This window comes from Notolepis coatsorum (assembly GCF_963971535.1).
Source record: "Notolepis coatsorum genome assembly, chromosome: 12".
NCBI classification, from domain to species: Eukaryota; Metazoa; Chordata; class Actinopteri; order Aulopiformes; family Paralepididae; genus Notolepis; species Notolepis coatsorum.
Window position 1 is genome coordinate 97,548,659 of NC_140176.1, and position 27,283 is coordinate 97,575,941.

The 27,283-nt window shown below is 44.0% G+C and overlaps 1 protein-coding gene across 1 annotated transcript in view; it reads right to left on the bottom strand.

The window, feature by feature from the left end:
- The window catches only part of auh (AU RNA binding protein/enoyl-CoA hydratase), a 103,113-nt gene that overhangs the window by 40,701 nt on the left and 35,129 nt on the right, over positions 1-27,283 (bottom strand). Inside the window, exons 5-6 of the mRNA XM_084326167.1 lie at positions 13,673-13,765; positions 11,005-11,061 (exon numbers count right to left, since the gene is read on the bottom strand). Coding sequence (XP_084182293.1) covers positions 11,005-11,061; positions 13,673-13,765 — 150 coding nt within the window. The remainder of the gene's footprint in view (positions 1-11,004; positions 11,062-13,672; positions 13,766-27,283) is intronic.

The window sequence follows — 27,283 nt, forward strand, 5'->3', positions numbered from 1 at the left end:
GATCTAGTCTCTATCCCTACGACCCTATCACCCATGATCTAGTCTCTATCCCTACCACCCTATCACCCATGATCTAGTCTCTATCCCTACGACCCTATCACCCATGATCTAGTCTCTATCCCTATCACCCTATCACCCATGATCTAGTCTCTATCCCTATCACCCTATCACCCATGATCTAGTCTCTATCCCTACGACCCTATCACCCATGATCTAGTATCTATCCCTACCACCCTATCACCCATGATCTAGTCTCTATCCCTACAACCCTATCACAAGAAAACATGTAGCAATCCTACGACTGTGACCACAAACACTATTCCTACGACCCTATCACAAAAACATGTAGCGCTCCTACGACTGACCACAGAACCTATCCCTACAACCCTATCATAAGAAACATGTAGCGCATGTAACCACACAGACCCTATGCCTACAACCATATCACAAAAAACCCATCTGTCAGCTACATCAAAGAAACATACAGTACACCGGTTAGAGCCGGTTAGGGCCAGTCTACTACCAGACGTAAATAAATAAATACATGAATGGACAGATGAGCAAAACCATAAGGATTCGTCATAGGCTAGTTGTTGAAATATATAACTATGGGATTTAAACAGCCATTTAGACCACACAGTGTACAAGGGCATTTCAGAATATACATGTGCAAAATCAGCTCATTTTTGGGATCATTATGCATCGCTGTGGAATTTCAACACATTTCAGAGTTGAGCAAATATTTTATTCAGTTTCCTTTCCTGCAGGGCTGGAATAAACGAGAAGCAGCTGTCGGAGAGAAACTCCCGAGTCGAGTTTCGCTTAGCGTGAGGCCACTGCACTGTGTGACCGCGACTACCAGCGCTTCCAACGACCCCTCCCACCCACCACACACTGACTTGGCTGACAGAAGGAGCACGTTCAGTGCTAGACTAAGACTCCCAAGATGTAGCCCTGAACGGCACCGGAAGTCCTTCATTCCGACAGCCATCAGACTTTACAACGCATCACTGTGCCTCACTGCATCACTGAGCACAGGGTGACAGTTACCATCTTCCTGGACTTTTACCTTTACAATTGTACACTTACTGTTGTGAAGGATCAGATTAAACCGAATATATATATTTATTTATGGATATATATTTAATAGTATTTGTATATCGTTTGATATCCCTTGTATATTCCTTGTACATATACACTGAATATCCCTTTATTCTACTACAGCCCATAATAGTTCATTCTCTTATTGGACAAAAGGACCAGGCGCCAGGGACAAGCCCCTGGCGTTCAAGTTCAAAGGTACCGACGAGACATGCCCTTACTAGCCTCAGCTCCGCGCAGGAATACGGCTACCGAAAGCAGAGCGGCACTACTTGTCCACTGTGCATATAAATATGGCGCAAGAAATGTAGAATTCCTCTTAGTCCTTTACCCTTCTACCCAACTAAGTAACAAGACGTGAAGCCTCACCCCACGATACCGCGTGCGGTGTAGTACGGCCTGTTTGGCCTTAGAATAGCAGTGATACCTCGTGCGAATTAATAGCTGAATTGCCAGAGTTTGGCACCGTATTTCTATTAAGTAATAATAGTCTATTATGTATGGTGCATCGTTCGGTTAGAGTTCTAAAGTGAGCAGCACCCCCATCGTTTCCTCGCGTTATCTAGAGTCTTAACCAGGTTGGGCAGACCACGCGTGGTGCTTTCATCCGAGGAGTTCTGGGCGAGGACGAGTGGACCTGCACATTGGATTACCTACCCCGACGACTGCTGAGCCCTATACGGCATGGAATATCTATTTGCTTTGGTGCTTTGATTTGTGGAGCGGATAATCGCCAACACCGGTGAGTGTTGGATTTACCCCGAGAGGAGCCAAGGTGAGACGGCGCTCAGACCAGACTGAGGTCGCCTCGCTTCTTCTCCGTTGTGGACCTACAGCTACAGCTACAGCTATCGTCTACAAGAGAGCCCAAGTGTATTCATCTGCGGATCAAGGTTCTACGGGCACTGTGTTCTGTACCTGAATTCTCCCTAGAAATCGTTGACCAGACGGGATACAGCCGACGGCTCTCCTACCCCCCCTACTGGCTTACAACCGGCGGGACCCCTTCAGTATATTATCCAGCTATAATCATTAAGTGACCATAGATATAATCCCCTAAGAGCCAGGTTGTATACTTGCTTCCTGTGTAACCAGAGATTGGACATTCAGTGTTGATTTGCCTACGAGTACTCATTTGCCTTACAAGAGCATTCAATTCAAATCATAAATGTAATAAGTAATTATTATATGTACCTTTTGCTATATATTAAATATTTGACTATTACCTTTGTGTGGACCTGATTTCATATGTGGGAAAGTGTTCATCATACTTAGATATCGTGTACTGTATGGCCAGTAATTAAAGTACATAAAGCGGTAGTGGTTTAATGATACCATACTTATCAATACAGTCAGGGAATTGTACCCCTCAGTTACAATTGGTCCTTCGAGCCGGATGGTAATTAGTGTAATATTAATATAGTGGTATTAATATTGAAATGGCCTATGATGAACACTCCACGAAACGGTCCTCCTAAAGTAGAACGCCCGCAACGTAGACGACAGCCACCTCAGTACTTAGAGGATTACGCTGTCAGTAAACTACCTAGCCTTCTACAAACAGTAAACGCAGTAAAAGTAGAAAGTAAAATTATGTCCGACCCTATCAACCAGGATACCCCGACCACAGAGGCCCTAGTGGGTTCTAATGTAACTGACCAAGTGAGACGCCTTCAGACGGAAGAGAATATGGCAAGAGACCGGTCCGACACCCAGCGCGCCGCTGACGGTGCCCAAAGAGAAGCAGAGCGCGACATCGCTCTCATCCAGCGCGAAGCCGAGCGCGACAGACTACAGGGCGAGTGCGACAGACTACAAGCCGAGCGCGACAGACTACAAGCGCAGCTAATGGAGCAGCTGATCACCAGGGCAACACCCCCTCCCTCCACAAGGGGTTCCAGAGCCTCGTCAAGACACACGTCAAGGGCACCCTCCCCTAACCGATTAGGCGACCTTGAACTCGACCACCAGAGAGAGTCTACACCCCCCTCCGAACTCCTTCCCCGACCGGTCCAAGTGAGACCCAGCTACAAGGAAGGAACGGCGGACACCGCGGAGAGGCTAAATAGACGACTACAGGATCTAGGTGACCTGGCAGAAGAAGAAGAGGGAGAAGAGGAGAGTCAAGCCCGACAGCAGCACATTACTCCACAGGACCAGGAGGTCCAGTACAGCCCAGGCTATACCGCCGCGGCTCTGCGCTACAGACCCCCGACTCGACTCACGGGTGAGCATGACGCACGACCAGTCCCGAGGAATAGCACCTGGACCAGCGGGCCATGGTACCCTGCCAGTACCAGCCCACCGAGAGGCGTAAGAAGAGACTCGCCCAGGAGGCCTCTCTTCCAACGCTCACCGATGTGCCAGCCGTCCAAGGCGTCATACATTGGCACACCGACGTTTCCAGACTTCACCCATGAGAATCGAGCACAGTACACGGAGCTCCGGATGTGCTTAGAGACAATGATGGTGGATGTCGCTGATGAACGCCACAAGTATGCAATATTATTGAAGCACCTGAAAGTGCCCCGAGCGCACAACATAGCGCTGGCCTATGCCACCTCTACGACCCCATACACCGCGGCTCTAGCAGCGCTGGACCAGAGATATGGACGTATATGGGATTACGTAATACAGGAGATAAGGCATATCGACCGCCTACCCCCAGCAACAGACAATCGCTAACTAGACGACCTGTCTATAAAAGTACAATCCCTGGTAGGGATGCTGGGGGCGCAACGAGAAAAGGGTATGCACGAACTATACGCAAACTCGAACGTCGAGAGGATTTTAGAGAAGCTGCCGCTCGCCCGACAGGAGCGCTTCAGGCGGCAAAGAGACCACCGTGATCCTAACGGTCCCGAGCCATCCCTCCTAGATTTAGCCGACTTCCTGGCGAGAGAAGTCAGCAGCCTACGGCTGGATACGTTCGTGCGGAGCACGCCAAGCTCCAGAGAGGGACCTAGGAGAGTAAACGATGGCCGAAGATCGGTGACTGTCATGCACCAATCAGAATCAGTACCGAGCAGCAAGAACCACAGTACCCCCTCGACGAAAGAGAAGTGGAAGATGGTGTGCCCGTACTGCGAGAAGGAACACTGGTTGTCACAATGTGACCAGTTCAAGAAGATGACCGCTGAAGAAGTAAGTCACTGGATAAAGTCCAACAGGCGCTGTTACCGATGTGCGCGCAGTCACATGGCAGCCGAGTGCCGCCTAAAGAAGAAGTGTAGTCGGTGTGACGGAGCCCATCTGGATGTCCTACACGACAGTAACAAAAGAAAGCCTGCACCATCCCACAGCACAAAGGCAAGTGTTATGTACATTGACCCCGCTAGCAGCAGCGGCGCCCAGGTGCTCTTAAAGGTGGTCCGTGTAACCCTGAGTTACCAAGACAAGATCATGGACACTTACGCCGTCCTTGATGACGGGTCAGAGAAGACCCTTCTCCTCGCGTCCGCTGCGGCCCAGCTGGGGCTACGGGGGAGCGAGAACCAGATGACTATTCGGACAATAAGACGAGATCTAAAGACGATAAAGGGCGAGAATGTCTCCTTCACTATCGCAGCAAGCGGGCAGCCAGAGAGACGGTACAGGATTACTAATGCTTTCACCAGCCAAGAAATAGGACTATCGCAGTACACCTACCCCATCGCCAAGCTGATGGAGAAATATGTGCACCTGCGTCAACTTCCTATCCCGCTCATAGACGGCGCCACCCCGACCCTGCTGATAGGCTCCGACCATGCAGACCTCATAGTCCCGATAGACCGGGTCCATACAGGACCCAGAGGCTGTCCTGCAGCAGTCGAGACCCGCCTAGGATGGACGTTACAAGGCCCCCTCGCCAAGTCTCTTAACCGAACAGCAGCCACTAGCTGCCTCCACTCCAGAGCGACAGAAGGAGACACCACACTCCTGCAGCATGTAGAGAGGCTATGGACACTAGAGACAATGCCCTTTAAGAACGAAAAGAAAGACATTTGTTCTAAGGAAGATATCTACGCTATAGCCCTCCTCGAGCACGGGACAAAGAGAGTCAACGTCAACGGAGTGATGAGATACGCAACTCCACTCCTGAGGCGAGAGGGAATGCCCACCTTTCGTGCTACAAAAGAGGCGACGGAGCGGTATCTATTGAACACAGAGCGGCGCCTAGCCAAAGACCCCGCTCAAGAAGCTGTGTACCGCGCTGAGATTAACAAATTAATCACAGCGGGACACATAAAGAAAATTGACATTAAAGAGGCCGATCAGACGACCGAATCATGGTACGTGCCGCACCACAAGGTCCACCACAACGGCAAGGATCGCATTGTGTTTAACTGCAGCTACCAGATCGGATCACAAAATCTGAATAAAGAACTCTTGGCCGGCCCAACACTCGGCCCCTCCCTACTAGGCGTGCTACTACGCTTCCGCCAGGACAAGGTGGCTATCAGCGGCGACATCAAAGGGATGTTCCTGCAGGTGAGGCTAGTGGAGGAGGACAAGCCCCTGCTGCGGTTCCTATGGAGAGAGAGGATCGGAGATGAGCACCCAACCATCTATCAATGGGAAGTCCTCCCTTTCGGAACCACATGCAGCCCATGCTGTGCTACGTTTGCACTGCAAAAGCACGTCGCAGAGGACCCAGCAGCAGATGAAGAGGTCCAACAAAGTGTGACAAATAGTTTCTACATGGACAACTGTTTACAAAGCGTCTCGACGCCAGAAGAAGCCGAGGCTCTCCTACTCAAGCTCCGCGCCTCCCTGATCAAAGGCGGCTTTGATCTCAGGCAGTGGGCCAGCAGCGACCCGCAAGTACTGCGCCGCCTCTCCCCCGAGGACAAGGCCGCGAGTAGCGATACCTGGATGGCGACCATCCCAGGAGAAGCCCAAGAAATGACACTAGGACTAGTCTGGCGCTTCAAAACAGACTCGCTCCATTATAGACACAAACCCCTGATCAAGGAGCAGGGAAGGTCGACGGCAATACCGACCACCAGACGGAGTGTATACAGAACACTCGCCAGACAATATGACCCGTTGGGATGTATTCTACCTTACACCACCAGGGCAAAGATGATTGTAAGAGCGCTATGGGACAAAGACCAGGGCTGGGACGATCCCATACCCGAACACCTTGCATCCACATGGAGAGAGTGGGAGACGGAACTCCGCTCACTCCCAGGTGTTAATATACGCCGCAGCTACTTCCCACCCACAGTGAGGCCAGAGACATGCAAGATCGACCTGCACGTATTCAGCGACGCCTCCGAAGTAGCCTACGGTTCGGTGGCTTACTTGCGTGCCCAAGAGGAGGGAGGAGAAATACATACTGCTTTCATCCTGGCTCGCTCAAGAATAGCCCCACGCAAGCAACAATCTATCCCACGCCTAGAGCTCTGCGCAGCCCTAGCAGGAGCGCAGCTCGCCACGTTAATCCAACGTGAACTCACCATCCCGGTGCAAAGAACAATCTTGTGGTCAGACTCCACGACCGTACTCACATGGATCCGGTCCGATTCGTGCAGATACAAGGTCTTCGTGGGAGTCAGAGTCACCGAGATTCAAGAGTTAACAGAAGTAACCAGCTGGAGGTATGTGGACACCAAACACAACCCAGCTGACGTCATCACCCGGGGAATGTCCCTGGATGACCTCACCCGTCACAACCTCTACAGTGACGGGCCAAAGTTCCTCAAGCTCCCCGAAGAAGAGTGGCCTACACCCACCCCACGGGAGGCGAGTAAAGAGGAGGCAGAGAACAAGAAACCTATGTTCTGTGGGTTGACACACACACTCGTCCCCACAGGCCCGGTTCTAGACGACTGCCTCACCCTAGAGAGTGCGCAGCTAAAGACATTTCTGTGGCACCACCCAGAGGTTCAGCCCACAACTGACATTTCAGCAGCTGACTACGAAGAAGCAGAACTCCTTCTACTACAACGAGCCCAGAGAGACTCGTTCCCCGATGAGCTAGCCTGTCTACAGGGAGCAAAGCCCGTCCCATCAGACAGCAGACTGCTTCACCTGGCCCCCGAGAGCGACGCCCATAATCTCATCAGAGTGGGTGGTCGTCTGCGGAGAGCCCCAGACCTACCGGATGACGTTAAGTACCCGATAGTCTTGAACAGCCGACACAAGGTCACAGAGCTGATCATAAAGAAATACGACGAGGATGTGCACCACGCAGGGGCAGAGAGAGTCTTCGCGGAGATCAGACGTCGTTATTGGATACTGCAAGGGAGAGAAGCAGTGCGGCGCTTCCAGCGAACCTGTCTAGACTGCCGTAAGTGGCGCGCGCAGCCCAGTATACCCCGGATGGCTGACCTACCTCCCTGTCGCCTCCGACTCGGCGACAAGCCCTTCCACTCCACCGGTATGGACTGTTTTGGCCCGCTGTATATAAAGAGAGGAAGAGGAACCGAGAAGCGGTGGGGTATTGTATTCAAATGCATGACCACCAGAGCGATACATATCGAACTCCTTCCAACCATGAGCACAGACTCATTCCTTATGGCCTTCCGAAGATTCACATCACGGAAAGGAAAACCGTCTACATTGTTGTCTGATCACGGGACAAACTTCAAAGGCGGAGAAAGAGAGCTGAGAGAGAGCTTCCAAGCTATGGGCCCAGAACTTAAGACCCACCTCGCTCCATCCCAGATTGACTTCCAGTTTAATCCCCCGAACGCACCTCACTTCGGTGGAACCTGGGAACGAGAAGTACGTTCCATAAAGACAGCCCTGTACGCCGTGCTTGGGGCCCAGACTGTGGCGGAAGAAGTCCTAATGACAGTCCTCACGGAGATCGAGGGAGTATTGAACTCAAAGCCCCTCGGTTACGTCTCAAGTGATGTAGCAGATGTCGACCCAGTCACCCCCAACACCCTCTTGATGGGGCGGCTGGACCCCGCGCTACCACAGACAATGTACAGGCCTGAAGAAGCGAACGGCCGAAGAATGTGGAGGTACAGTCAAGTACTGGCTGATAAGTTTTGGAACAGCTTCCTACTCCACTACCTACCGTCTCTACAGACCCGCCAGAAGTGGGTAAAAGAGAGAGACAATTTGACGGAAGGAACAGTCGTCATGATCATCGACCAGTCACTACCCAGAGCTATGTGGCCGGCTGGCCGCGTAAGCAAAGTGATCACCGGTGCCGATGGAAAGGTCCGAGCAGCTGAAGTGCTCGTCCAAGGACGGACTTACACCCGACCCGTGGCGAGGCTAATAGAACTGCCAAGGCTCCCTGATACTATTGATGACGACCATGACCCTATGACTTTGTGAGTTGACTGACCCTTACAGCGGACATTGAGTAGTGGACAGTGCGGTTAATCTGTCTCTGCTCAGCTAATTAGGTGGGACTAATTAGGGGGCGGCTGTTGTGAAGGATCAGATTAAACCGAATATATATATTTATTTATGGATATATATTTAATAGTATTTGTATATCGTTTGATATCCCTTGTATATTCCTTGTACATATACACTGAATATCCCTTTATTCTACTACAGCCCATAATAGTTCATTCTCTTATTGGACAAAAGGACCAGGCGCCAGGGACAAGCCCCTGGCGTTCAAGTTCAAAGGTACCGACGAGACATGCCCTTACTAGCCTCAGCTCCGCGCAGGAATACGGCTACCGAAAGCAGAGCGGCACTACTTGTCCACTGTGCATATAAATATGGCGCAAGAAATGTAGAATTCCTCTTAGTCCTTTACCCTTCTACCCAACTAAGTAACAAGACGTGAAGCCTCACCCCACGATACCGCGTGCGGTGTAGTACGGCCTGTTTGGCCTTAGAATAGCAGTGATACCTCGTGCGAATTAATAGCTGAATTGCCAGAGTTTGGCACCGTATTTCTATTAAGTAATAATAGTCTATTATGTATGGTGCATCGTTCGGTTAGAGTTCTAAAGTGAGCAGCACCCCCATCGTTTCCTCGCGTTATCTAGAGTCTTAACCAGGTTGGGCAGACCACGCGTGGTGCTTTCATCCGAGGAGTTCTGGGCGAGGACGAGTGGACCTGCACATTGGATTACCTACCCCGACGACTGCTGAGCCCTATACGGCATGGAATATCTATTTGCTTTGGTGCTTTGATTTGTGGAGCGGATAATCGCCAACACCGGTGAGTGTTGGATTTACCCCGAGAGGAGCCAAGGTGAGACGGCGCTCAGACCAGACTGAGGTCGCCTCGCTTCTTCTCCGTTGTGGACCTACAGCTACAGCTACAGCTATCGTCTACAAGAGAGCCCAAGTGTATTCATCTGCGGATCAAGGTTCTACGGGCACTGTGTTCTGTACCTGAATTCTCCCTAGAAATCGTTGACCAGACGGGATACAGCCGACGGCTCTCCTACCCCCCCTACTGGCTTACAACCGGCGGGACCCCTTCAGTATATTATCCAGCTATAATCATTAAGTGACCATAGATATAATCCCCTAAGAGCCAGGTTGTATACTTGCTTCCTGTGTAACCAGAGATTGGACATTCAGTGTTGATTTGCCTACGAGTACTCATTTGCCTTACAAGAGCATTCAATTCAAATCATAAATGTAATAAGTAATTATTATATGTACCTTTTGCTATATATTAAATATTTGACTATTACCTTTGTGTGGACCTGATTTCATATGTGGGAAAGTGTTCATCATACTTAGATATCGTGTACTGTATGGCCAGTAATTAAAGTACATAAAGCGGTAGTGGTTTAATGATACCATACTTATCAATACAGTCAGGGAATTGTACCCCTCAGTTACACTTACTGTATATTTGTATTATATTTTATATTAGAATGTAACATAGGAAATGTATATCCCGGACCGTATTGTATTCTTAGGCTTTTTTTATTCTTATTCGTGACTTTTCGTTTTTGTTACTGTGAGCGATTTGTAGTGCCAAATTTCTATGCGACTAACCGCAGGTGGTTACGGACCCCGAGAACACGACTCCGGCGTGTCATTACCCGTGTTCGCCCCGTCGTGTGTAGACGTCACGTCGCGTCGGTCGGCCCCTTTGTGCATTTGATCCCACGTCGAAACCCGCCGCCCTCGCGACCAGAACGCCGGTCTCTGATGTGGTTGTTGGTTGAAGGATGTGTTGTTTTTTAACCTCCCTTTTCGGTCAACAGACTAAACAGACGTGCTGCTAAATAAAGAACTAAGGAGAATTTGGATCTCCGGGAAAAGGGCGTCACGCTGCGCCGCTGGCACGGTGGAGCGGCGGGGGGCGAGCGAGAGGGGAGAGTCAACACGGCGCGTCGGTCGCCCCTCGCTCGCCCCAGCTGTCGATTCACAAACAGCATGAAGCAGCGATCTGCAGACGCATTTCTCAAGACTCCGCGGATGGAGGGGGCATTTCAAACATCTTTAAAGTGCAAACTCCCGTGGTTAGTTGAGACCACGGGTGGTCTCTCTCTCTCTCTCTCTCTCTCTCTCTCTCCCCCTCTCTCTCTCTCTCTCTCTGCTTCTCTGCTTCTCTGCCTCCCTCTCCCTCCCTCTCTCTCCCTCTCTCTCTCTCTCCCTCTCTCTGCTTCTCTGCCTCCCTCTCTCTCCCTCTCTCCCTCCCTCTCCCTCTCTCTCCCTCTCTCTCTCTCTCTCTCCCTCTCTTGTTCAATGCTTATAAGTAGCCAGATGTTACTCTGTATGTGTGTGCGTGTGCTTGTGTATGTGTGTGTGCAGAATAAACTGTTACCATCCCAGAGTCTTGTCCTGCTCCTAAAGCATTTCTTTAGTTATTATTATTATTATAAAAAAAATATATATATATATAAATATATACCGTTTCCGTCCAAATGTCTAAATATACTGTGATGTAAATGTAAGGCCATACCGTCCAGCCCCAGTTTAGATGGTTTCCCTACGAAAAAGCAAACAACGCGCAACAAAGAAATCCAAGCTCACCTGCTCCTGGGATGATGGCGAGTTTGGCCTCGACCAGTCCCATCTTCGCTGTGGTAGCTAGAGAAACCAAAAGAAAGTAGTAGTACAGTTAAAATCCCTACTATGATATATATTGTAACATCTAATTATTGCACATTACACAACATACCTTTTTTCCCCCTTCTAGTTTGAACTGTACATAGCCATTTTGTTATTTAATTTGACATAGTATAATATCTACATCCTGTTATCTGCACTGCACACTTTTTTAGAACTGTATATACCGTAGTCATCTTATTTTAGTAATATTTTATCTTATTTTATTTTTATTCTGGTGCTAATTTTATTTTATTTATATTATATTGGATGCTGCTATGGTCGAGGAACCACAACAAAGTGAATTTCACTCTTTTTTGCTGTAAGGTACTGAACGACGTGACAGTTAAAAGAACACGCCAACATTTTGGGAAATTTGCTTATTTGCCATCTACCCTGCAGTTAGACAAGAAGATAGATACCTTTTTCGTCTCTGTGCATGCATTAGGCGTCGGGAACGCCCGCAATAAATAATTATTAAGGCTGTCAAGGTTAACGCGGTATTAATGCGTTATCGCCCGATTCTATTAACGGCACTATTTTTTTTAACTCACAATTAACTTTTACGAAATATTATTTTTATTTTTATTTTTTTTACTTTACTAGACTTCACAGGTGTATTATTGATGCTCTCATTGGTACTATGTTTGTTTCTGAAGTGTGTGTGTGTGAGTGTGTGTGTGTGTGTGTGTGTGTGTGTGTGTGTGTGTGTGTGTGTGTGTGTGTGTGTGTGTGTGTGTGTGTGTGTGTGTGTGTGTGTGTGTGTGTGTGTGTGTGTGTGTGTGTGTGAGGTATATAGAGAGAGAGGGGGGGTGAGAGAGATGAGGAAGGGGCAAGAGAGAAAGAGATCTAGAAGAGTGTGTGTGTGAGAGAGAGGGGGGGGGGGGTGTGATTACTCAGCCCTTGTGTGGGTGAATGTAACAAGTTCCTAACGTTTTCTTTCCCCTATTATTTCATGCACACTTTATTCATTGTTTTAAATTATTATTTTCTTTTAAGTTATTTTGTGCATCACTCTGTTTTGAATTTGATGCAAATTTGCAATGCATGAGGGTCATCCTTTTGTGTTAAATGGCTGCATAAAGCAAGCATTTGTTGACTCGCATGTTGATAAGAGTATTAAAACTTGGAACTTGAAAAATATCCATTTAAGGTAGATACAAAATTTATTAATCGTGAGTTAACTATGGACAATCATGCGATTAATCGCGATTAAATATTTTAATCGGTTGACAGCACTAATAATTATATATATATATATTTTTAAATCGGATGTGGAGACTGGCAGGACTATTAGAAAATTCAGAAATTCTCATCCCTACTACGTATTCACAGATCAGGGCATCCATCCAAGTCTAAATCCAAGGCTGCTGACTGCAATTCAGCTATGTCATGTTTTCCTACGATGCTAATAATCACACTTTTATCTTAACTACCTCACCACCGTCACCACCAACTAGGGGCGTTAATGGTACACAGAAGCCACGGTTCTGTACGTACCTCGGTTTTGGGGTCACGGTTTTCGGTACAACAGGAACAAAATATTTATAATGATCATTATATATTTCTAATAATTATTATTAAATATAATATTTGTTTATTAAGTTAATACTTAGTTCCACCTAGGCTTGTTGCTGTGGTAGTCAGTCAGTGATAAAGGTGTCATTCTGTGTTCAGGAATCCACTTGAGTAAATGAATTGCCTACCGCCCCCACCCCTCACCGGTGTATATTTTTTAAGTTTCAGTTTCACTTCTAGAGTAGATTTAACTTCACGTGAAGCAGAGAAAGAAGGCTCTAGAGAAGAGATGACATGTTACACAACAATGGCAGAAGATTTATCAATATTTTGGATTTAAACACCACAGCAGCTCGACAGGAGAGGAGCTCAGAGGACCAGACAGTCCAAATCAGTAAAAGTATGTCTGCGTGTTTTTTCCTCTCTCTCTCGGATCAGCTGTGAGGGGAAAGTAGCGCGGAAGAAAGTTGGTGTGTGCATGTGTGTGTGTTCGTGTGTGTGTGTGTGTGTGTGTGTGTGTGTGTGTGTGTCTTTCCATTGGTGAACATTATTAGGCGAACAAGAAAACGATGAACTATTCATGAACTATCAGCCTATTGTAATGACCCTGCTGTGTTACAAACACATCATTCATTCATGGTTTAGTTTCAGGCACACCTGTAGTAAGGGGGAGGGGAGGAGGGGAGAAACAGCCCAGTGCAGAGTGCGCGTTAATTAGTTCTGTCAGCTAGTCATCATGCCTTTACAAGCTTCAACGTTTTATTCATCATCTAAATGTGGCAATACAAGCTTGATATTCTATGTTAAATGAATGACCTTCTGTGTTAAGACTGTTAGTATGCCAGTGTAAAGTAAAGTAAAGATATTGAGCATACATTTGTAGAATGAGACGTATTCGTCGTATGGCTGGATGTACCGAACCGTGACGTCTCTAGTACCGTGAAGTCGAATACACGTACCGTTACACCCCTACCACCAACACCACCATCATCATCATCACCATCACCAACATCATCATCACCACCAACATCATCATCGTCAACACCCCCCCTCCTCCTCCTCCTTCCCATCTTACATGCAATTCTGATGTCACACGCTAGGGCCATCTCCAGTCCACCTCCCAAAGCGGCTCCATCGATCGCAGCGATGGTCGGCATGGGCAGATTGCCTAGGAAGACACACGGAACAAAGGGTTTACAGTTAATCACAAGGTAGATAAATACACATTAGGTATCGATGACATTAAGATAACCTGCATCTCTTTGTTACAAGCTGCGGTGGATTCATTGTGAAATAAACAATAATAGTGAAGAGCTTAAAATGCTCTTTTCCATTAGGATTTTTTTTTTTAAGAATTAAAAGGTATTTTCATTCTAGGCACGGAGTATAAATAGTTTCAGATAGTAAATAAATAGTTTCAGTTGGGCAGGCAGTTGCACAGAACAGATTCCGTCATAATGCATTAAAAGATTTAAAACTGCAATATGCCTTTTTTTTTTGTGCATTATCTGTTTTTGTTCATCATCCCCTGTAGGGTTGTGTACCGTTCACATTTGAACAGACACCGGTACCAGTTCCTGGTATTCGGTACTCAACGGTACCTTTTTTCTTTTCTTTTTATAAAAGTGTTCTCTCTTTTTTTTTTTTTTACATAGAATATAAAACAAGTTTCTTCAAGTTTCAAGTTTCTTTATGATGGCAAAAATACAGTAATAATAATAATAATAATAATAATAATAATAATAATAATAATAATAATAATAATAATAATAATAATAATAATAATAATAATAATAATAATAATAATAATAATAATAATAATAATAATAATAATAATAATAATAATAATAATTAATAATAATAATAATAATAATAATAATAATAATAATAATAATAATAATAATAATAATAATAATAATAATAATAATAATCATAATAATAATAAACAGACCAACACCAGACAATAATAATAATAACAATAACAATAATGACAATAGAATAACAGTAGAATAACAAAAATAATAAAAATAATAAATACAGAACCTAAATTATCACAAACACCACAAAAGACATTAGACATTTCCTCCCCCACTCCCACCCCAGGACCCCCCAGGACCAACACCCCAACCCCGGTCTGCTGCTAGATAGTGGCAGGGTTTCCCATTAATGACTAGACCTAGTGACGGCCAGCCACAGTCTAATTAGTCCCGTCACAGTTGTATAATGAACCAAAAAAAAAAGTTATTAAAAATACATTTTTTTTTTTAATATAAAGTTTGCCAATAGGGATGTATCAGTAGTATTGGCAGTGGTAGTAGTCGTAATAGTAATCCACTATATTTTTTTATTTTCTAAAAAAAATAAACCAGTTCAACACAGGTAACCACTTTTTCTTCATTTCTTTGATGGCTCAAATGTCTGCTCTAGTCCAATGGTTCCCAATCCTCTCCTCGAGACACCCCAGCCGCTCCATGTATTTGTTAAATTCCACCACCAGCACACCTGATTCAACTAATAAAGGGCTAGTTAAGTTGAATCAGGTGTGCTGGTGGTGGAATTTAACAAATACATTGAACAGCTGGGGTGCTTCGAGGAGAGGATTGGGAAGCACTGGTCTAGTCGATTTTGTGTTTTGAGCACAAAGTTCATCATAGTTCTAGCCTCTTTATTTTGTTCTCAAAGTGCACCAGATTGATGCATTTAACTTTAAAATAAAAAAATAAAAATGGGGGGGCATTGCCCCGGACCCCCCTAGAGGGTCGGAGGTTCACCCCCCATAGTCTCTGAAAATCCTGTGGGAAACACTGAGTGGCCTTCACTTTATCGGCTGTTGCGACCCACAGCTCAATGCTGGCCAATGGTACCTTTTGTTTCTGTAATAACAATACATTTTTTTCAGTACAAACTTCTCAATTTCAACATTGTTATTTTTTTAGAACATTGTTATTTATTGTTGTAACACACCACACAAAATAAATTGCATGATTGATCATGTATTATGTTTGAATAATTTTAAATAAACATTATCTGACCATCCTCAGTAAATATTATCAAACTCCTCTGACCTCGTCTGGTCTATATTTGTGGAAAAGGCTCCCTCTTTCTAGTATATTACACTCTTATAATAAACATGTATTAGGTACCGAAACCTGGTACCGATTGATCTAGTGTGAATCGGTACTCCGTAGTACAGATGTAATTCGGTCGGTACCCTACACCAATCCTGGTCAAAACATTCAACAATACCTGGTCAAAACATTCAACAATACCAGGTCAAAACATTCAACAATACCAGGTCAAAACATTCAACAATACCAGGTCAAAACATTCAACAATACCAGGTCAACACATTCAACATCCATCCATGTGAACGGAACCTTCCATTCGCTAATCCGCTAATTGTGTGTATTGAGCCGTACAGTATTGTACCCATTCTGCAATATGTTAATAAAGTAATCAATCAATCAATTCAATCCAAATCAAACAACACAAAAGGAATGCATGCAAGCCCACAGATGAGGGGCAGAGTGAGTGAGTGAGTGAGTTACTGAGTTATGAGGCTTTTCCACTATCGTGCCGTGGAGGAATCCGCGGTCCTGCTTTGTTTTGGTGTTTCCACTGCCAAACGGACCCCTGACTGTGCTATTCGTGCTGCAATTCAATACTGCAGACGGTTGATTGGTCAATGGAAATCATCAAGGTTTAGTGAAACTCGTATAAAAAATGTATCAATCTAGTGATCCATCATTAGTTACATCAATATTGTGCGGTCAGAACAGTCTCATGTTTGTAGGTTAAGTATGTAATGTTTGCTATTGGCCATTTTAGCACTCGACCAGCTTGTTATCAACCAGGAAATGCTTTGAGAAGTCAATCTAGTGATCTATGCCTGAGAACCAGGGATGCACCAATACCGATATTAACATTTTTGTTTTGACTGATAACTGATAAACTCTACTCGATTTTCTATTAGTATTCTAATAGTTCCCAGTGACTATGGAATAGTAATTTTGTGAGGTTTGCCAATCAATCAATTATGTGATCTGTATAAATAAAAACACATTTCTATAATAGTCAAATTTTGTACATCACTATTTCTGTACATACTGATGATTGCGTTTCCACATTGCGCCATGGCCCTCAGTTTATATTTATATTTATATTTATATTTATATTTATATTTAGTCATTTAGCTGACGCTTTTATCCAAAGCGACTTACAAGTTCTGTACGACAAGCCATCAGGAAGAGCACAACTCTATCAGCTGAGTAACAATGTTCATCAAAGTGTTGAGTGCTACAGTGTAGGTTAGTTTATTAGGACAAGTGCATGACAGTATGGTTAGTTAGGGTTAGATTTTTTTTTTTTTTTTTTTTTTAATTCAGATAATGGTTGAAGAAGTGAGTCTTTAGTCGACGGCGAAAGATTGGACGTGTTTCGGCTGTCCTAACTGGGGTGGGTAGTTCATTCCACCATTGTGGGGCAAGGACTGAGAATAGGCGACTTCTCTTTGATGACCCTCCCGGAGCTTGGATAGGAGTAGGTCTGAGGCGGCCAGAAGATGCAGAGCGTAGGGGTCTTGAGGGTGTGTAGTTACCTTGCAGCCCTTCTCAGGAGCTCAACTGGCAAGGATAAATTAGATCCTTTTTTCTTCTTCTTCTAAAACTGGCTTCTCCATTTATCACAGAGCAATTAACGGACATATTCAATCTTTCTATCCCAAAGTATTTGGAAATCGGCACATGTACTTCCATCTCTGCGTAATCTCTGCTAAATAACCAACTGAAGGCATTTTCTTTCTAGTCACTCTGTTTCAAGTCCATCTGGTTTCAGAGCCGATCACTGTACTATTTCACCCTTTACAATAGTTACAAATAATATACTATCTATTTTGGACAGCAAGAAACATCGTGCTGCTCTTTCTGTGGATCTGTCAAAAACATTTGATACAGTTGATCATCCTCTGCTCTTACAAAGGTTATGTAATAGTGATTTAGAAGGAAAGGCCTGTGATTGGTTTCAGAATGAGTTATTTAACACAAACCTAAACTAACTTTAGGTTAGTTGTAACGTTAGTTTAGGTTTGTGTTAATGTTAGATAATGTACAAAATAAACGTTTTCCGCTGCTATAAACGTCGCATTTTATTTTGAAAACCCCAGAAAGGAAGTCATTATATATGCTTTACCATCCTGTTCTGTGTTAGCTCCGGTTAGCTCAGAGCGTCCAGTAGTTAGTAGTATATTATCAATACCAGCCATTGGATTACTGTTTTCTAAATTGGGGAGGCTTTTAATCGTCAAGGTAAGAGGATTTTAAGTCATGGTAGGGCTGGACGATATGGCCAAAAACGTTATCGCGATAAAATGATAAAATTATTTTCATATAACTCGATATCGATAATTATCGTCGATATACATTTCTGTCAGTAATTAACTTCTTATGCCGGCGCCGACGGACGGGCTATTAATAGACTCACTTTGTTTGCTGCGCCGGTCACTACGAGACGAATTGGAGAGCCGTTGTGACTCGCGTGTCGAGCCAAGTCAACCCTTTGAGAAGCGTCGTGGTCCCGGCTTGAATTCTCCATGAATGTGTCCAAGTCCATAATCCATATAAATCCATTTTGTTATATACAACTGTTCCAACACAGTCTGAATGAATGTTTTTTCTCTTGTGATTATGCCGCGTGATTTCAAAACACCAAAACTGAATGTCTTGTCTCGAGTTGATGTCGTCATCACGGTCATCAGTCCGCGCACCTTCTCCTACGCTGTACACACACGGCCCAGTGCATAGATTATTATATTCCACCAGGGGGCAACCTACCACCACTGGATCATATGCATAGAATGGAACTCTGTTTGGTCCAAGCTTGGGAAATCGATATATCGAAACTTTGCGACCACGTTTCATGTTTATTTCGAGGAAATAATTTATCGCGATGATTATCGTTATCGTTTTATCGCCCAGCCCTAAGTCATGGTATCCATAAACTTCAATCGGTTCGGATCCTTTGAATGAATGAGAATATCAACAATCACGACGACACGTTGAAATCACTGACTGCGCTCAGAGAGGAGTGATTAGGCAAAAAATTGTTCAGAGTATATTTGCTTATAAAACGTAATTGTCTAATTCAATTATTTTTTATTTCTCCACGTGGTGAATACACAGGTCACAACATGTTTACATGAACGTTTTGGAGTTGTATTTGGAGTGTATTTCGTGACTGTATACAGTGTAAGGGAACGTCAGGCTCCGGATCTCCCCCACTTCCAGTGATGAAGCTCTGGATCTCCCCCACTTCCAGTGATGAAGCTAAGCTACGCTAACGGAGCGGCTGTTCCCAAAGCTAAATGCACGCACAGAGACAAAAAAAGTATGTATCTTCTTGTCTAACTCCAGGGAAGATGTTAAATAAGCTAATTTCCCAAAATGTTGGAGTTTTCCTTTAACACTTTTGCGGCCAACCATGTTCCCTTTTTTCAATTTTAATATCCTATTCAATGTCAGGGACCAGTATGTTGCCGTTAAAAGGCATACTGGGACTCCGAAGGTGCAGTACCGGCCAGATCCTGCTAGTAGGATCGAGAGTGCAGTAAACCCTGTTCCAGACCGGGTGCTACGTTTAAACTGCTCCGGACCGACTTTTCTAGTAATGGGAAACCTAGGGCTTCACCCGATCACATTGAATTGTTTTCGGGACCCCCGATCCATATGTTGTGGTGCGTTATGTCGTGGACCAGATGGACATAGGATGGACCAGATGGCGATCAAATAATTGGAATATTCTTTTTGGAATACCACCGACCACAGGTAAGGACAATCTGACGTCAATTTCAGCTTGATCGTGCAAGGTTATCATACCCATCCCCCTGATCGGCGTGTGTTGTGGTAATAACGAATGACGTTACTGGCAATCAAATAATCAGAAACGACCCCCCCCTTTCATGCATTCATGATGAAACATAATACCTATGATATAGATTTGATTTGAAAATAGCAGCGTGTCCAGGGACGAAACGCCAATGGTTTTAGTAGAATTCACGTTGCGCCCTGTAGCCGGCCTCCCAGGAATTAGCCCGGATCATTCCGAAATTATACACATATTCACCACGGGATAACGCGTGAATGTATTCATGAAAACATTTATTCTTTTTTGCATCTTGAACGGAAGATAGTTAGTGTCAAATGACCATGATATTGTATCCATAGCTATAATATAAAATATAGATTTAGCTCTACAAACAACGTGACACACAGTGAAACTATGTAATGGAACGTTGGCCCAGCTATAGCTAGATGGGGAAATCGAATGGCCGCAAATGTGTTAAGATCCCACATTCAAGACTGGTGACAAAGGGAAACCGGGCATTCGCAGTCGCAGCGCCGAAACTCTGGAACAAGCTCCCTCTGCAAGCACTCTACAGACTTTTAAGGCCGTGCTCAAAACCCACCTTTTCGTCCAAAGGAAATCATTGGACTAGTTTTGTGTTGTAGCATGACTGGTGTATTATGTCCGTCTGTTCTCTGTCTGCTTGGTTGGCCTGCATGTATTTTTTCTGTTTTGCTATTGTTCCGGTCTTTCCGTTTCTCTTCTTTCCCGGGCTGCGCCCGGGCCGATGTAGCTATTGGTTGAGGGGCGCAATATAAATAAATGTATCATATCATCATATCATTGCCGATTCTATACAACTAGCCATTGAGAACCTGCAACTTTCCTTTTATGCTCTACAGGACGTGCTTATTCATCTTAAACTGGTGCTTAATGCATATAAGACAAAGTTCATGCTGTTTTGTAGAGACAGAAATATGTATTATTATTATTATTATAGTAAGCATGTCTCCACTACAAATGGATCTAATATTGAGAAAGCTACTGAATATAGATATCTTTGCATCTGGCTTTGTTACAACCCCAGTATGTCTAGGGGAAGGGGTGAATAACATAAAAGATGATTGTGTTGTAATTAGTGATAAATGAACCAAAGGATAAATAATTCAATGCCCACAACAAGTTTAGTTTAAAGAAAGTAATATATTGTGCCTTTTATATATACAAACAAAACAGACTAATAGACAATGACAATGGTGGATTTGATACACACAACCAAAGGGGAAAGGGGGGGGGGGGGGAAGGAGCTTGAATGATGCCAAAGGAATAAACTAAGTAAAACAAAACACAACTAACTCAGTAAGGAATATCTTGTCTACCTATATACAAACACAAAGGTCAAATAAAACCTACTACTCACTACCTACACTGACTAACCAAACGTTATGTTCAAAACCTACAATGAGTGGCATCACTCCTTACCTTCAAGTTTCTTTAATAGTTGTCATACAGAAGTACAGAATACTTTTGTACAAAATGCTTCTTACTGTTGCGCTCCAGAGACTGTGCATGACAAGATAAGTATGAAATAAAAACATAGTAAAAATTAGAAGAAGAAAAAGAGGTCACAGTGTTCAGTTTAGACATATGTACAATGTTCGTAGACGTAGTTACCATACAATATACAATACTGTGCAGTGTACTAATATACAATACTATATAGTGCAAGGCATAAATGGACGAGGTGCAGTTTAGGTACAATTCACAGTAGGTGTACGAGTTGTAGTGCAAATCCTTTATCAATAAATATAAAGTGTAAGTGTGTTTGTGTGATCTAAGTGTGGAGAGTGGGTGCTGCAGTGTGTTGTTTGTTTGAGTGAGTGTGTGTGTGCGTGTGGGTGTGTGTGCTGTGTGCATTTGATGGTTGTTGCATAGTGATTATTGTTCGTTTAGCGATTATTGTTCGTTTAGCAGCCTGATGGCCTGGGGATAGAAGCTCCTTCTGAGTCTTTCTGTGCTCGCCATAAGACTCCGGTATCGCTTGCCTGACGGCAGCAGTTCAAAGAGGCAGTTGTTCGGGTGGCTCGAGTCCTTAATAATTCTCTTAGCCTTCCCCTTGCACCGCTTGTTGTAAATGTTCTGGAGGGTGGGAAGCCCCCCTCTAATTGTGCGTTCGGCTGAACGTGTCACTCTTTGTAGTCTGCTACGGTCTTGTGCAGTGCTATTCCCAAACCAGGAGGTGATGTTGCCGGTCAGGATGCTCTCTATTGTACATGAGTAGAAGTTCCTAAGGATCTTCTGGCTGACTTGGAACTTCCTTAGGCGCCTGAGGAAGTAGAGGCGTTGTCGTGCCTTCTTCACAACACAACAACTAGTGTGTCTAGACAATATTACCACTACGTGTAGCACCAAATGTGTTGGGCCCCTTACCTGCTCCAATTCCCAACCCACACACACACATACACGTGTACCAAGTTGGCTAAATATATCAGAATCAAACATTTAACCAACAGCATAGAGACAAAAAGAAGGGGGGAAACAGGAAGTGCCACATGAGAGCCAGAACAACATAGATGATCTGGTCAGCAAACCGCAAAAGAAGAAGTGGCTTCTTCTACAGAAACAGAACCCCATGTCTAGTAGAAAAAGGATTGTTGAGGCATCAGTGTTGTATTATGTGATGTCATTTATAGAACCACTGCTCCTTGCACTCCTAAGCCTCTGGACTCGGTCCATCATTCTGCTCTCGGATGTATTACGGGTGATAGCTATGATACCCTCTCTAACCCGCTCAAATGACTGGACATTTACTGGGGCCAGTTTCTAATTGCAGCCACCCGTAGGTGCTCTTCGAGAGCGGTTTTGAAGGACGGTAGGGATTCACATTATTTTACGGCTGTGGGTAAAGCGTTCCACATTGTTGTGGCATAATTGCTAAATGTGTTTAGTCCCTTGTTTGTGCCGAATCTGGATTGAACATGATTTGTGGAACTCCCTCTAGAGTGATTGAATTAATTGATTGATTGATTGATTGATTGATTGATTGATTGATTGATTGATTGATTGATTGATTGATTGATTGATTGATTGATTGAAAATTGTATTAACAGATTGCAGAATGGGTACAATACAGTACGGCTCAATACACAATTGTTAAGGGGATGCAGACCAGAGAAAGACTTTCGTCTTGTTTACACCAGGGTCCCCCATTTTCAATTCATCATAAATCGACCTGGTGTTGTGGTCGTGGAATTCACTGACCTTTGGGAAGTATTTCGACATGTACATGGGTATCTTAGTGGTCTAGTGTATCTTGTAGATCAGGCCCATTGCAAGTTGCTGTACTCTGTCGTCTACTCTAAGCCATCTTAGGTTGTAAAAATGGGCAGGGGTAAGGAGTAAGGCCAAGCAATAGTCTGACCAGTTTGTTTTGTGATGTTTGTAGCCTTGTTTTAGGGCCTTTGAGGTGCTTTGGTACCATGAGGTGCAAGCATAGTCGTAGTACCCCTGAATGAGTGCTCCTGTTAGAGTATTCTTGTTTACCAGAGAGGAGATCCGGTACAAGAATCTTGTTCGTTGGTTGACTTTTTTTTATTACATTGGTTGCCATTTTGTCACAGGAAAGATTTGCCTCTAGGATGGATCCCAGGTAGGTAATTTCATCTTTCCTTGTGACAATATTGTCACCCACTGTAACAGAGAAGCCGTCGGTCTTGCTGAGTTTGTTATTTGATCCAAAGAGAATGGATTCTGTTTTGCCCATGTGTAATGATAGTTTATCAGCGAGCCAGGTGCAGATTCTGCAGAGTTCAGAGCTGAGGGCTTTTTCAACCTGTAACTTGTTCTTGTCAGAGACCAGCAGGGGTGAGTCGTCCGTGAACAGTAACAAGTTGCAGTCACAAGCTGATGACAAGGCATTTGCATAAATTAGGAACAGTAAAGGTCCTAGTATGCTTCCTTGTGGAACACCACAGCTCACTGGGAGGGGGGGGGGGGCAGTGTACCGTTCACCTCCACCATCTGTTCTCTCCCCTCCAGATAGGATTGCATCCAGCTCACTGATGAACTATCAAAACCAATTGCTTTTAGCTTATCAATCAGAATGGAGTGATTGACAGTGTCGAAAGCTTTTTGGAAGTCCAGCATGACCATGCCGCTGTATTTGCCCATGTCTACCTCGTGTTTGATGTGGTCGTTCAAATAGAGAAGGCATGTGTCAGTGGAGTGGGACGTTCTGAAGCCAGATTGGAATTCGTAGATTAGCTTTTTTTTTCGCAAGATACTTTTTGACCAGTTCGTAGAAAAAAACTTTCCATAACTTTCGAGATGGAGGTAAGAATATAAACAGGGCGGTAGTTGCCTGGGTCTAATTTGCTGCCTTTTTTGTGCAGGGGGGTCACTCTTGCAATTTCTTTTATCTTTGGGGACGTGTCCTTGTTTTATGGAGAGGTTTATTATGTGGGTGATGACTGGGGTTGTTAGGTTGGAGGGCGCTCCGTTTTTTTTAACACATCGTCAGTTGTTACCTGCTACCTGATGGTAGTAGTAGTAGTGGTGATGGTAGTAGTGGTGATGGTGGTGGTAGTATTGGTGATGGTGGTGGTGGTAGTAGTGGTGGTGGTGGAAATAGTAGTGGTGGTAGTGGTGGTAATAGTAGTGGTGGTGATGGTAGTTGTAGTGGTAGTAGTGGTGGTGGTGGAAATAGTAGTGGTGGTGGTGGTGGTAGTAGTGGTGATGGTGGTAGTAGTGGTGGTGGTGGTAGTGGTGGTTGTGGTAGTAGTAGTGGTAGTGGTAGTAGTAGTGGTGATGGTGATGGTGGTGGTAGTGGTGGTGATGATGGTAGTAGTAGTAGTGGTGGTAGTAGTAGTAGTGGTGATGGTGGTGGTAGTGGTTTGGATATCAGCATTGGCCTCAAAAACATCAGTGCATCAAATAGAAATATGAGCAAAAACACATTTGGAATTCAGTCCTGTCTCAGGCATCCAATGATGACAAGCTTATATGTGCCATATGAGAACAAATATGGACACATCTATACATCATATGTTGACAAGTATACTAATTATGCAAGTTCTGGCAGCTGAGCAAATTCCAGAGGCTGCTGACTAACAGTGTGATGGTTTCAAATGACACAATGAATGATGCAGTCCTGAAACAATATTCTATTACCAGACACATTTTTATTTGTATATGCAAATATGCTTGGAGAATAAAAGTGATTCTGATGAATACTTAATTTAATTAGTTAATGAGGATGTTTGTGCACTAATAGTCCAGTCATTATAGGCCAGAATTAGGCTAAACCTAGGACAAATTGCAACATTAGCAAACTCAACTGATTTTGTATCCTCAATATGTCTTTAGTGAGAGAAAAAAAGTCCCAAGGAATCCCATCATGGGAAATGTGTTTTTTTTCAATGTTTTGTTACCCCTATAGTCCAGTCATTATAGGCCAGAATTAGGCTAAACCTAGGACAAATTGCAACATTAGCAAACTCAACTGATTTTGTATCCTCAATATGTCTTTAGTGAGAGAAAAAAAGTCCCAAGGAATCCCATCATGGGAAATGTGTTTTTTTTTCAATGTACTTGATTGCTGGCAGGATCACTGACGACACTGTCTTTCAGAGATTGTGACGCGTTCAAAATTTGAGGTAGCTCAAAAGTAAAGATACCATTTGATTCTAGACAACCTCGGGTTTCCAATGAGACCAACCATGGCATGTTACCTCATTGGAAAGGGGGCTATATAACTAATTATTCAAAGTTAAGACGATTTTTTGGGGAGGGAAATATGGCCATCACCATTTTTCAAATGGTCCCTTGGCCTTCTACCTCAATATATGTTAATGGAAATGGGTTACATGGGTACCTACAAGCCTCCCCTATACAGACATACCAAATTTATGTTAAGCCCATGTAGTTTTGTGCAAGAATCATGTAGTGTTTTGCATGCTGTACAAATATGTAATTTCCGCCTATTATAAAAAAAAACCCATCTCCATGGACCTATCCCCACGGACATAAACCCTTGAGCCCCATCCTCGTGGACTGAGCTCCACAGAGCCTATCTACTAATATTCCAAGAAGAAAAACATTTCTTTATCAAATGTTTTGATTAGTTCTGGCGTGTATGCTAATTGGTGCATATCAAATAAGATAATGTGTGATTTGCATGAGTAAACAGAATAATTCAATGAAGTTGTGATTGACTTTTTTTCTTGTCTTTGTGTGTGTAATCAGCTTGTGAGTTTTTATAGTGATATCTAAAAGTAAATTTTTCACCACTATGTTATAACAGGCATTTTTCGATATGAATATATATAGGTCGTTTTCAAAACTTTCCCATGATGGGATTCCTTGGGACTTTTTTTCCCTCACTAAGGACATAATGATACAAAATCAGTTGAGTTTGCTACTGTTGCAATTTGTCCTAGGTTTTTTCATATAATGACTGGACTATAAGTTGTATGAAGTACTTGGCAGTAGTGGAAGCAAAGTTATTATACTTACCTTGTCCCACGTTGGGAGGTCTTTCTTAATTTTTTGTCTTTCTCCCTTTCCTTCCATCCCCCAATTTAGTCATTATGCCAATTCCCTTCCTGGTCATTGCGCGCATTGCCCTACTGTCGTTCTGGGGAGGGTGTAGACTACCACATGCTGCCCTACTGTCGCTCTGGAGAGGGTGTAGACTACCACATGCTGACCTACTGTCAGTTTGGGGAGGGTGTAGACTACCACATGCTGCCCTACTGTCAGTCTGGGGAGGGTGTAGACTATCACATGCTGCCCTACTGTCGGTCTGGGGAGGGTGTTGAATATCACATGCTGCCCTACTGTCGGTCTGGGGAGGGTGTAGACTATCACATGCTGCCCTACTGTCGGTCTGGGGAGGGTGTAGACTACCACATGCTGCCCTACTGTCGGTCTGGGGAGGGTGTAGACTACCACATGCTGCCCTACTGTCAGTCTGGGGAGGGTGTAGACTACCACATACTGCCCTACTGTCGGTCTGGAGAGAGTGTAGACTATCACATGCTGCCCTACTGTCGGTCTGGGGAGGGTGTAGACTACCACATGCTGCCCTACTGTCGGTCTGGGGAGGGTGTAGACTACCACATGCTGCCCTACTGTCTGTCTGGGTTGGGTGTAGACTACCACATGCTGCCTTACTGTCAGTCTGGGGAGGGTGTAGACCAGGGGTAGGCAACCCTAGGCACGCGTGCCTACATAGGCACGCAGGGGCATTTTCATAGGCACAGGGGGCAGCATTAAAAAAAATAAAAATAAAAATTATACGTTTTTTTTTTTTTTAATAAATATTATAGTGAAATATTTTGCACTGTTGTCGCATTTATCTTGTTGAAATCCTCCCACAGGTTCTTTTTACTACCACATATTTAATTGAGACCCTTTATTTGTTTATTATTTCAATTTAGCTGGAAATACATTGCTACATCATTCAGTAACATTTGCAGAGCCTTATAACAAAAACATTATTACGGTCACCATTGTGACCAGTGGGATTAATCAACAAATTAGATTATTTATTTGTCTATTTCATTGAACATTGCACATGTTATTGTTAAACCCCATTTTTTTTACTCAAAATGTGAGTATTACCAAGTCAACTTGTGTTCTTAAAACAATGACAATAAACATAGTTTTATTAGGTTGAAATAATGTGGTTGTGTACTTATTTTTCTGTTAACTTATTATGGATTGAAAACTGAAAACCTTAACTGAACTCACTATTTTTAAGTTCTGGTAACTTATTATTATTTATTTTTTTACAGTGTAGTCTTGCGATCAACAAAACTTATTTACACGATATACCTCACATTCACCC